At 44.2% G+C, this 12,007-nt stretch overlaps 1 protein-coding gene and 1 non-coding gene across 3 annotated transcripts; one reads left to right on the top strand and one right to left on the bottom strand.

The window, feature by feature from the left end:
- Positions 1-3,545: 3,545 nt before the first annotated feature.
- Positions 3,546-5,838, top strand: LOC115521282 (gamma-crystallin B). 2 transcript variants are annotated; one of them, XM_030326414.1, is made up of 3 exons: positions 3,546-3,554; positions 3,650-3,892; positions 5,563-5,838. In XM_030326414.1, exons 1-3 carry the CDS (start codon positions 3,546-3,548, stop codon positions 5,836-5,838), a joined length of 528 nt encoding a protein of 175 aa, XP_030182274.1. The 2 variants fall into 2 exon arrangements, with proteins under 2 accessions (XP_030182274.1, XP_030182273.1); XM_030326413.1 differs by having other exon boundaries at positions 3,650-3,898.
- A 2,725-nt stretch (positions 5,839-8,563) lies between these two features.
- On the bottom strand, positions 8,564-8,669 carry LOC115522564. The gene has a single exon (XR_003971465.1). It is a non-coding gene; the product is annotated as a U6 spliceosomal RNA (small nuclear RNA).
- Positions 8,670-12,007: the final 3,338 nt, after the last annotated feature.

The following is a 12,007-nucleotide window of genomic DNA, read 5'->3' as shown; positions in this document are numbered from 1 at the left end:
TCTCTCACGCTTAGACACTAGAGGTAAGTTCTGAAACCTTCACAGCATACCCCGGTGGTGCTTAAAACCTCCCCACTCCAAGAGCAGGCCTCGCTGCCCTCTGCACACACCAGCCTGCCTGGTTTCTGGGCCATTTTTACCTCCCTTCAAGTCCTCCCAGGTCAACAAAGGCGGGCAGAAGAGGAAGCATCAGAACCAGAGCGGTAGCCGAGTGAGTGGGAGAAACTGGCTCCCGTGTGTCTGAGCATCCACACGGGTGACCTCACACGGGAGAATTATCGTTTTCCAAAATAGAATTAGAATCATTATTTTTTCATGTTCTTCGTGCTTCCAGGGCTCTATTTATCCACCCACCTAACTGATAAATCATTATGGGGGATAAAGGAGTGTGACATGCTCTTATTCTTGAGCTCATGACCTTGCTGAAGACAAGGAAAGGAAGGAATTCGATGAGAAAGGCAAGGCTGCAGTACTAAGTTGGATGGTGACGAAGTGCATGTAGGTGCTCGGAGAAGGGACAGCCGAGTAACAGCTGGCCTGAAGAGGGGGTGTCCTAGGAAGACAGGCCTAGGCTGCCTTGAAGACTGGGTGAGCTTTGATAAGCCTCTGGGAAGGGAAGGCGTTCCAGTATCGAGGGAGGATTCCTTCCCTGGGGCCGGATCCTCACAGACATCTTGAGTTCAAAAGGCAGAATGGGAACAGGTTCTCCCCAATAAGCCCTCCTGCACTGTCAAGATTGAAAACACACGCCCCCAAGGTTTTTCAGCTGGATTGTGTCTATTCCTACTATTTCTCTACTTAAACGTGAAAGAGTATAATCAAACAATGAGAGCAGGGACACTTCTTCTGACTTGTGCTTTACGTATCAACTTCCCTTTCCCGTACCGCCTCAAAGACCTCCAAGGCACTTTAACAGAAAGGACACACAACTATAAGGTAAGGGAGAATGAAAGACAAACACATTTAAAAAGACTGCATTGGTAATATAGAAATGAGGAAAAGGGCAAAATGCTACTGTTGGCCAAATCAGGCCTAACTCACCGGTGGGTCTGAAATGCGCCCACACACGCACACAAGCACGCATACCCTGAGTCTCTGCTATGGCTGATGACGACCCTGGCTTCTGTATTCTCAGTCCATCAACCACAGTGGGCTGGGTGTAGAACGGGGGTTTGTCAACAACCTCACGGCAACGTGTTCTTGGGGGGATTTCCCCTACTGCACGTTCCATCACAAGTTACCTCTTCTGAGTGCAGCAACGACCACTCCAACCTGCAGACCTGTTTATCCACAGCAACAGGGTGCGTGCAGGTGGACAGCAAGAGCTGGACGCTCCGTGACAGGGCGTCTGACACCAGCAGTGGATGGACTTCAAGGAATCTCTCTGCTCTGACTGCACAGCCCTCGCCTATGTTATTCCTTTTCTCGGTGCCTTGCTTCAAGACCACCTCCAAATGGTAGTCGTCATTTGACTGTGAAATCAAAGTTACCAAATGGAAGACCTTTGCTAAATTAGATCAAGTGTTCCAATATATGCAATTATCCACGGATCGCATTTAAGTCTGTATACAATAAGCAGAAGTGTAGACACCATGACATCGAAGCCCGGAAGCAGAAACTTATTTCTTTATTTGTAACATTTTTTAATGTTTTTATTTTACTTTTGAGAGAGAGAGAGTAGGGGAGGGGCAGAGAGAGAGAGCAAGACACAGAATCCGAAGCAGGCTCCAGGCTCTGAGCTCTATTAACGTTATCGTCTTTAGCATTTATTAAAATGTGAATGATATATTTTTTTTACCACTGGTATTGCTTTACAATGTGCCATGTACTTCCAAATCCATTATCTCATTTGATTTTCATCACCATTCCTATTTTATAAGTGGGGAAACCGAGACTACACAAACAGCCACAGAAACTGCAGAAGCGCATGCAGATGGAGGTGTGTAGGCGTTGGTCCCTGAATGCGTTCTCCATAAATGGTGTCTATTCAACAATTTCATGGTGTTTGTAAACACTGGGAAGAAAAACAGCTTTAGAGGAAGCAGTGTGGATGCAAGGCACGGGATAGGCAGGGTAGGTGGTCACAGTTAGTGTCACTTGCGAGGGTGTAGGTCCTGACAGCACCATTCACCCCGTACCCGCCCCCAGTCCAGGTCCCTGACGCTCGAACATTGGAAGCTGACCATTGGAACCGACAGGGCGACCATACGACTGACAGGGCCTGAGTGTAGGCCTCTGACGCAAGGCCTTAGAGGGTAAACCTATTACATGTCAACATAAATAACACGTTTTTATGACTAATAACTGTATTTTCCAAAACAAAAACATTTAGGGAAAGGATTGGCATTATTAGACATTTTTACAAATCTCTTCAACTAATATAGCCTCTGGACATAAACTCCACTGGGTGAAAAAAGGTCAATAACATCTTGGTATTGTTGGGAAAACTGTTTTGACCTTCTGAACTTCCTGAAAGTGTCCCAGGGGCCTCAGGGGTCCCATACCACACTGTGAGATCCATACGATCCAAAGGCTGCCATCTGGCTTGGGTGCCATCCACATCTCAAAAGTCTGAGGAAGTAGGTCGTTGGTATTTTGAGAGCTTCTACATTACTCCTTACAGTAGCTCAAACCACCCTTACCAAGTGAGCAAGCGTCCGAGATGGGGGAGAGAGAAGAAAGATCTTAAGACGTTGAAGGAGGCCAAGGATACCAAGATTAGGACATTGAAGGAGGTAGGGAATACAATGCCAAAGAACAGCAGTACTCCAGGCAGCCACCGGCAGAAGGAAGGATTTAGGCTCTCGAGGAGTCCTCAGCAAGTGAAGGAAAGTCATAACTATCTGCTTTCTCTCAGGTCAAAGCCAGGTATTGAGGGCCCACTATGTGCCAACCCTCTGCTCTAGGGCCCGGGGCACAAGGAAACAAGAGAGAATTCCCAGCCCCCAAGAACCTATGAATTTCCAGTCAAGTATCGACTTTACTCCAGATAGACCCCAAAATACAAACAATGATGACCACAGAGTCTTGAACCCGAACTAAGCTTTGTGCTTTTTAAAGCACTTTCACAGATTGCTTCACTTGGTTTCCTCTTCCTTAAGATTCCTCATTATTTACATTCTGCTTTTTAATACGTTTTAAAAAAAATAACACCAGTCCCCGAGCAGAATACATTACTTAGTTTAATTACCTTTGAGGAGTCAATGAAGCAGATTAGGCGACAAAATCAAAGCACGGGGGATAGAATTTCGCTCATCCTTTTGCTCAACTAAAAGAGTAAAGACTCTTTTCATTTTGGTGGCAACAACAGCTTTAGTGAATGAGAACAACCCGAACCTACCAGAAAGAATGAGAGAACCATTCAGCTAACCCCAATGACCAGGGGGAGGGGGAGCGGGGAGCTTGCAAATCCCCTTACTCACCGAAATGGGCCCCTTTTGTGTGATTTCCTGCGGAGGCAGCAGTCAGGGCTGCTATATATACAGCGGCACTCCCCCTCGGCCCACACAGCACCCAGCGAACACCTCCTGACCGCTCTCTCCAAAATGGGAAAGGTAAGTGCTGGGTCCCTGATGCCGGGGGTTTGCCCTGGCGCTGCATCCTCAGCGGGGGCACATGGCCTCACGCTCCCGCACCTTCCATTTTGCAGATCACCTTCTACGAGGACCGGGGCTTCCAGGGCCGCTGCTACGAGTGCAGCAGCGACTGCCCCAACCTGCAGCCCTATTTCAGCCGCTGCAACTCCATCCGCGTGGACAGCGGCTGCTGGATGCTCTACGAGCGCCCCAACTACCAGGGCCACCAGTACTTTCTGCGGCGCGGGGACTACCCGGACTACCAGCAGTGGATGGGCCTCAGCGACTCGGTCCGCTCCTGCCGCCTCATCCCCCAGGTGAGTGTGGCTCTGTCTTTGTCTCTGGTCGCTTTGGAAGTGAAAGCCATGAACAAATACCATTCTTCAACCAAATCATTCCAACTACACGGCAGAAGGTGGGAGTGAGGCTACCGCATGTGGTCTGTTCTAAAAGGCTGTCTCAGATGGGAAGTCGGTCTTCATGAACCCTATGGTGTGTGCTTTTTTACTCACATGGTCCCAGATTTTTATATTTTAAATGGAATAAAAAATTAAAAGGCCAAAGTCTAATTAGGAAAAAGCAGGACAAATAGAAAACAAGTTGCCATCTGTGTAAGATATAACCTCTTTTTTTTTAATGTTTATTTTTGAGAGAGAGAGAGAGAGAGAGAGAGAGAGAGAGAGAGAATGGGTGGGGGAGGGGCAGAGAGAGAGGGAGACACAGAATCCAAAGCAGGCTCCAGGCTCTGAGCTGTCAGCACAGAACCCGACATGGGGCTTGAACTCATGACTGTGAGATCATGACCTGAGCCAAAGTTGGATGCCTAACCGACTGAGCCACCCAGGCGCCCCAAGATATAACTTAATGTCATCATTCTGAACTGTATCTACTCAGAAATAATATATCAAAACTCAGATAGATACAATCTGGGTCGGCTTAATTTTTTTTAAGTTCATTTATTTATTTTGAGAGAGAGAGAGAGAGAGAGAACACAAGCGGGGGAAGAACAGAGAGAGAGGAAGAGAGAGAGAATCAATCCCAAACAGGCTCCACATGTCAACACAGAGCCCGATGTAGGGCTCAAACCCACAAACCATGAGATCATGGCCTGAGCTGAAATCAAGAGCCCGACGCTTAACCCAATGAGCCACCCAGGGGCTCCGGGTCTGCTTACCTGATAAATATATGTTTGCTTGCTTTGGCTCACTTTCCTATTTAATTATCTTCCTGTCCTCTATTTTTTATTCTGACACCATGGTCACTACCTATTAGTTTACTTAGAGGTATAAATTAAAGGAAAGGCCAAATCCAAAATCAAAGTTTGAGTTCAATATTTCTTAGAGAGTGATTTCACAGTTCTTAGAGGAATGTGTTGGAGTGTGGGAGGCACGGGTAGTAGTGTCATCCAAGCAGAGCTTAATGGAGATGGTTCTTGTTGCTGAGGGAAATAAAGACAGGAAGGGAAGAGACCAGAAAGGAAGTTTAAACACCAGATAAGTTGATATTGAACACAGAGATAAAGAAAATGTGTCATCTTATTTTTTACAAGAGATTAATAATCCTGTGTTCCATAATGTACATAAAATAGCTAAATGTTGATTCCTCTTTAACAAAAGTAATGTATCGAATGGGACTTTTCTTTCCAATGACTTACACTTTTCACCTTTGAGAAGGACCTTCTCTAACAACAAGCACTAACATGATCAATTTTATTTTGGACAAATCTTGTTGCTAGGGACAGAGATGTGGATGGCAGTGAAGGGTGGCTGAGTTCTGTTCCTCATATTACCCATAAATCACTAGATGCCTGGGTAGGTGATGGGGTGGGGGGCGGGCAAGGCTCTTTAACACTGCAACGTGATTGTTCTGGAAGCAAACCTGGACTCCAACAAGTTCTGGGTAGGTGTGGCCAGGGAGGTGCAGGAGCTAGAACACTTTCATTTCTCTCCACTTGTGTTCATTTACTTTTTCTTTTCTGCCACCCCAGCACACCGGCACTTTCAGAATGAGGATCTACGAGCGAGAGGACTTCAGGGGACAAATGTCAGAGATCACAGATGATTGTCTCTCTGTTCAGGACCGCTTCCATCTCAATGAAATCCACTCTGTCAATGTGCTGGATGGCTGCTGGGTCCTTTATGAGATGCCCAGCTACAGGGGAAGGCAGTACCTGCTGAGGCCCGGGGAGTATAGGAGATACCTTGACTGGGGAGCCATGAATGCCAAAGTTGGTTCTTTCAGACGAGTAATGGATTTTTACTAAAGTACTTACATTCTCTGCTCTTCTCCTTTAGAATCCAATAAAATATTTAGCTTGTGTTTCTCGCACTATGGAGTCCTGCTTTTCTTTTAATCTGTTAAGACTTCCTAAGCAATAATGGCACTTCGCCAAACATAATGACAGATGTTTTCATGATGGGAAACCATAAGAGGAGTAAAGGATATCATCACCAGCCTTCTTTTAAAAACTAGCCCATGGGGGCGCCTGGGTGGCGCAGTCGGTTAAGCGTCCGACTTCAGCCAGGTCACGATCTCGCGGTCCGTGAGTTCGAGCCCCGCGTCAGGCTCTGGGCTGATGGCTCAGAGCCTGGAGCCTGTTTCCGATTCTGTGTCTCCCTCTCTCTCTGCCCCTCCCCCGTTCATGCTCTGTCTTTCTCTGTCCCAAAAATAAAAAAAAAAAAAAAAACTAGCCCATGTAGGCTCAAGGTTCGATTCGACTGGGCAAAAGCCATTTATGCTTAGTCTTAGAAGGATAATTTTGCAGCTACAATGATAAATAAATAGTTATTGTAACACCCCAAGTTATCCTTCTAGGTTATCCCCGCCATCTTTTATATATAGTCCAAGCCTTAGCTAATGAGGAAAGTTGTTCTCAGCATCTAGACCCTTACTTTAGCTTCAAAAACAAACGAACAAACCGGCCACCCTCACCTGTTACGTGCCTTATCCTTCTAACAGCAGCCAATTCCATGTTCAGTACTTCATTCCTCCATGAGGTTTTCAGTCCAGACAGAATTCACTGTCTCTTTGCTATATATGCTTTATAGAAGAATTTCAGGATTTCTACCAAAACCACATACACATGGGGGAACTCAGCCCCGTATCATTTTAATAGGAAGTAAAGAATTATGACTATACATGGAAAATGATACTAAATGGAAAACAAGGAATTGAAACTTCCTGGAGAAGTTTGTTTGATGGCATGTATATTTCCTTTTGGTATGTTTATTTTCCAGGGGTGAGGTTCAAGCCCAAGTTGCATGTTGTTATCTACTGCACTATGTTGGCCGTAGATAAAGCCAGATTTGAATCCAGCAGCCAAGACAGAGAGGGGAAACAAGATAAGTTCCATGACTAACAGAGTCCGTAACACAAATCAATTAATTACTCAAGGCTAACCTAACTGTTCCCAGTATCAAAACCTAAAAGAAAGTTTTCATGGGGGTCCTAGTAAAGAGAGTACTGAGCAAACAACATCCTTAGTATCATCCTGCAGTAATTAAATATGGTTCTTGGATCTTTCTTACAAAGTTGCACAATGAAATTGATGGCTTCAGATCAAAATTCAGCTAAAGTGCCCCATTCTTTGAGATTCTAATGAAATGGCTGAAGTGTCATCTCACGTGGAGTGGGATACTTGTGTACCCACTTTCTCCAACACATATATCCTCAAAGTCTCTTGGAATTCTGGAAAGGGAATGGGTTGTTTATGCTTTTCCCAGTAACCCTCCACTCTGAACTCCTGCCTTGTCATTGGGTGGACCATTTTGTTCTCCCCCACATGACCAGCCCCATGCATCTCACGGACTCAGATGGGAGACAGTTTCTTTTCCTTGAGTTCCTGAACTATCTCTCATATAAAGCCTTCATGGGTGCAGACAGCTTTATTATACAGGTTGTGGGAGGAGAGATACATGTTTAGATCACAGCAGCACAACAGTACAAATTTAAGATTAGATGACCTTGCTCTAAACAGTCTGCAAGTTCCAACCTGCTACCGGATGGCCTGGTCTTCTTTCTCATTCTTGTTCCTCTCTCCTCTATTCTGAGGTGTACCCACATGGCTGTTCATTCTTTATAGCTTCCTTCCATCTTATGCCTTCAAGGGCACCATATCTCCATGTCTATGAACACAGCAAGCATCTAATTTGTTGCTTAACCTGAGTCATTTTTGAGAATGAAAGGGTATTCTATTAAGGATTACACTGGGGCAAGAGGCATGAACCAGGAGTATTCCAGGCAAACTGGGGCACAAGGTTAGGCTATTTATAAAAGTTCTTTCCCTGAAAAATAGTCAGATTCTTGAATTATTTGGTATCAATTATTCCTAACTCTCAGTTCTTCAACCTTTAAACTCCCAACGATAGTATTAGCTTACTGGAAACATCAGCCAGAATTCTGTTTGTCAGTAATAATAACATCAGGCATAAATTAGAAAGCCAAAAGCTTCTTGGAGTGCTGGATTTCACATTATTTGCTTGGTAGACATAAAATCACAGACTGCAGACATGGAAATTATCCTGAAATACCTGAACTGAAAGCATGTAATATTAGAGACCCTGGACGTCACTGATCAAGCTTTTCTTCGTGAAAATTATATTTCCATCCCTGGGGAACAGGCAAAGAGAACGGTATCCTCCCTCTAATCCCAGCATTAAAAAAAAGCCAACAGAGGGGAGTAATGGTGGCGGGAGAGGGATAACGCTCAAACTAGTCCCTCACTTATGCTTCCTCCTCTCTCTCCTCTCTTGAAAGTGCACACTGGAGCCTCAGAGAGGTGAAAGAGTCTGAGATGAAAGCAGGCTCCAAGAGTGGAATGCAAGAAGGGATACCCTACAGGATCCCACTTACCTTTTCCCCAGGATGATGAAAACACAATTCAAGATAACCCCAGTGTCAGCCTATATACCCTATACACACCAGTATTTCACATAGGTCCTAGTTTGTAATAAGCCCAGGTTTTAGATTTTTTTTTTTTTTTTTTTTTTTTTTTTATGGAATGCTTCAAGAATTTTCACGTCATCCTTGTGCAGGACCATGCTAATCTTCTCTATATTGGTCCAATTTTAGTATGCATGCTGCCAAAGTAAGCACCAGAATCTAAATCTTTTTATTCCTTTTCCTCTTTTCTCTCCCTTTGAATCTATAGCATCTTCTGGCCAATCTAACCTTATAGAAGACCCACCAAGCAAAGCAATGAGGTCATTCCATAAAGAAGTGCCAAGAACTGCCATACTGATGGATACCCTCAAAGAGTGCTCCTCCTTGTGGGTTCTCTCTTCAATGATCCTTCCTCGCTGCCACAGGGTTAGGTCCTGATGTTAGTTTTGTCCTGTTCCTTCTCCTCCAGACTTTAGGGGTTCTTCTTTGTGGGTTTATTAAAGCTAAAGTGACAATCACAACCACCCGAGCAAGAAGAAATGTATTATGTTTAACACGAAAGCCAATTTGATCCAAATGGAATGCCATAGGAGTTAAGCAGAGGTGGGTCATTGGTTTCCCCCTGTCTTCTTGTCATTTATTGAACAGTCCTCAAAGACAAGCGGAGAAAGAGAACCAGAGGCTGGGGCTATGATGGTGATGCTTTGTCTCTCTCCCAGCCTCCTTGTTTGGGATAGTTTGGTCTACGTAGCTGCCAACCGGTTGACCTTTTCTCATTTAACCAAGCCTGTATGTGATACAAATGCTACATGAATTATCAGGAAGCAGGAGGGTGGGCTTAAGATCAACTGCTGGCTGGACCTCGGACACTAGCAATACTCTGGAATTGGCCACTGTTGTTGTGACAGTAACTTGGCATCTCCGGAAACACAAAAATTAGACAGAATGACCAAGGAACAGAGGGTTTAGGGGACAACACAACATTCCTGTTTTCTCTCTTTTGCTTACTCATCTCCCCTGTTATAAAGGCCCATTAAATAGATCAAAGGCAGAGTGCTTGTGTCATCCTACACATTGAAAGTTGCAAATACTGAACTCTGATGGGAGCCCATATGCCTGTTGTGCTGAGCATTCAAAATAGGTCTCATGGACTATCGCAACAATGGGTTTCAGACTAGGGAATAACATTCATATCCTCCAGGCATTTAATGAGTTGCCTTTATGTGCCTGTCTGTTTTGCCGATCAGTGAGAATACAAAAATAAAGGTGGAATAGTCCAGAAAGGAGCTCTCCTCAGTTATTTCGAGGAACTGATGTCTAAACAACATAATTAGATAAGTGATCATCACCATTACAGTGGTATGAGCGAGATGCTTGGTAGAACCAAGTAGGCAGCACTAAATTCAGCCTGAAAGATTAGGAAAGGTTCAAGAGAATCTTCACAGAGGAATTGATACCCGAGTTGAACCTTTAAAAAAGGGGTAAGATTTCTCTGGGTGAAAAACGTAGAACTGGTGTCTCAGTGGGAAGGATCGCTACGTTAAAAAACAAAAGAAATATATAGGACAAACTTCCAGCTGTAAGATGAATAAGTTCTGGATAGCTAATGTACAGCATAGTGATTGTAGTTAATAATACCATATTATAAACTTGAGAGTTGCTAAGAGAGTAGATCTGAAATGTTCTCACCACAAAAAAAATTAATTATGGGATGTGACACAGGTGTTAGCTAACACTATGGTGGTAAGCATCTTGTAATATACAAATGTATCAAATCAATATGTTGTACACATTAAACTTATATAATGTAATATTTCAATTATATCTCAGTAAAACTAGGGGGTAAATGAGAAATGTGAAAATAACATTGTGCATTTGGGAAACTACAAGTGATTCAGAGATCCAGACAGACAGAGGATCTCGGGTCAGGTATGCCACGCTAAGGAACTGGTACTTGATTCTGGCTCAGGTCATGATCCCAGGGTTGTGGGATTGACCTCCATGTCAGGCCCTGTGCTGAGTGTGGAGCCTGCTTGAGATTCTCTCTCTCCCCCAACCTGCTCTTCTCCCCTGCTTGTGCGCGGTCTCTCTCTCTAAAAAATATTTTAAAATAAAAAAATGCCATGGACTGGATGACTTAAGCAAACATTTCTTTCTCATAGTTCTGGAGACTGGGGAGTCTAAGGTCAGAATGCCAATAGATCTAGTGTCCAGTGAGAGCCAGCTTCCTTGTCCAAGGAGAGGAAGCAAGCTCTTTCCTGGCTCTTCTTATAAGGACACTAATTCTAACATGATATCTTCATCCTCATGACCTAGTTATCTCCCAAGGCCCCATCTCCAGACATCATCACACTGGGGATTAGGGTTTCAACATAATGAATTTGGAGGGGACACAAACATTTGGTCCACAGCAAGAACATGACTTGATGCATTTTGCTTCTTTTTACTTTATCTTATTTAAAAAAAAAATTTTTTTTTTGGGGCGCCTGGGTGGCGCAGTCAGTTAAGCGTCCGACTTCAGCCAGGTCACGATCTCACGGTCTGTGAGTTCGAGCCCCGCGTCAGGCTCTGGGCTGATGGCTCGGAGCCTGGAGCCTGTTTCCGATTCTGTGTCTCCCTCTCTCTCTGCCCCTCCCCCGTTCATGCTCTGTCTCTGTCTGTCCCAAAAATAAATAAAAACGTTGAAAAAAAATTAAAAAAAAATTTTTTTTTATTTTAGAGAGGAAGAGAGCACAAGCAGGGGAGAGGGTGACAGAGACAGAGACAGAGAGAGAATCCCAAGCAGGCTCCACACTCAGCATGGAGCCCAACTCAAAACTTGATCCCATGACTCTGAGATCATGACCTGAGCTGAAATCAAGAGTCAGACGCTCAACCAACTGAGCCACCCAGGCACTCCTATGTGTTTTGCTTCTGATCACCCTGGCATCCTGACAGAATGTAGTTTGGAAGAAGGCAAGGCTGGACAGAGTCAGGAGACTGCGGAGTCTAGTTGAGATATCGTGAGAGTCCAAGAAAGGCAACTGCAGTGATGGTGTTAGGGGGGTGTTGGAGGAGTGGGTAAAGGAAGGGAAGACAGGGGCCCCAGAGAGAAAGAGAAAGATCTGAAAAAAACAAGACTGAAGTTTAGTACTATGCATTTTCTGACCCTTTCACCTCTTTTCCTGTCTAGTCAGCTTTATCTAGTCAGCTATATCATACTGGTATTTCTGTTTGGTTCTCTTTTTATGTGCATATAAAACTTTGTAGAACAAAGCAGAGAGCTCTTCTGCCTACGTGTTTAAGGAAAATGATGCGTAAGTGTTAATAAAACATTAGCTGGAGGTGGCTAAAACATGTTTTCTTTACAAAAAAAAAAAAAAGAGTAAACCAGAGTAGTATTTTTTAAAGTTTGATGCAAGAATGATCTGGTGTGGGTTAGAAATACAGATTCCTGGAGTCTTTTCCACATCTAATCATGCAAAATCTCAGGAGAGGAGAGGACCTGACAATTTGCAGTTTTAACAAGCACAGGTGATTCTTATGCTCACTGGAGTTTGAAAGCCACCAAA

The sequence above is a fragment of the Lynx canadensis genome, chromosome C1 (genome assembly GCF_007474595.2).
Source record: "Lynx canadensis isolate LIC74 chromosome C1, mLynCan4.pri.v2, whole genome shotgun sequence".
Taxonomy (NCBI): domain Eukaryota; kingdom Metazoa; phylum Chordata; class Mammalia; order Carnivora; family Felidae; genus Lynx; species Lynx canadensis.
This window is presented reverse-complemented; position numbering and strand designations above follow the sequence as displayed.

Excerpts from the sequence above, each read along its gene's own strand:
- LOC115521282 (XM_030326413.1), top strand. Across the intron at positions 3,899-5,562 it reads GCCTCATCCCCCAGGTGAGT|CACACCGGCACTTTCAGAAT; the intron begins GTGGCTCTGTCT and ends CTGCCACCCCAG.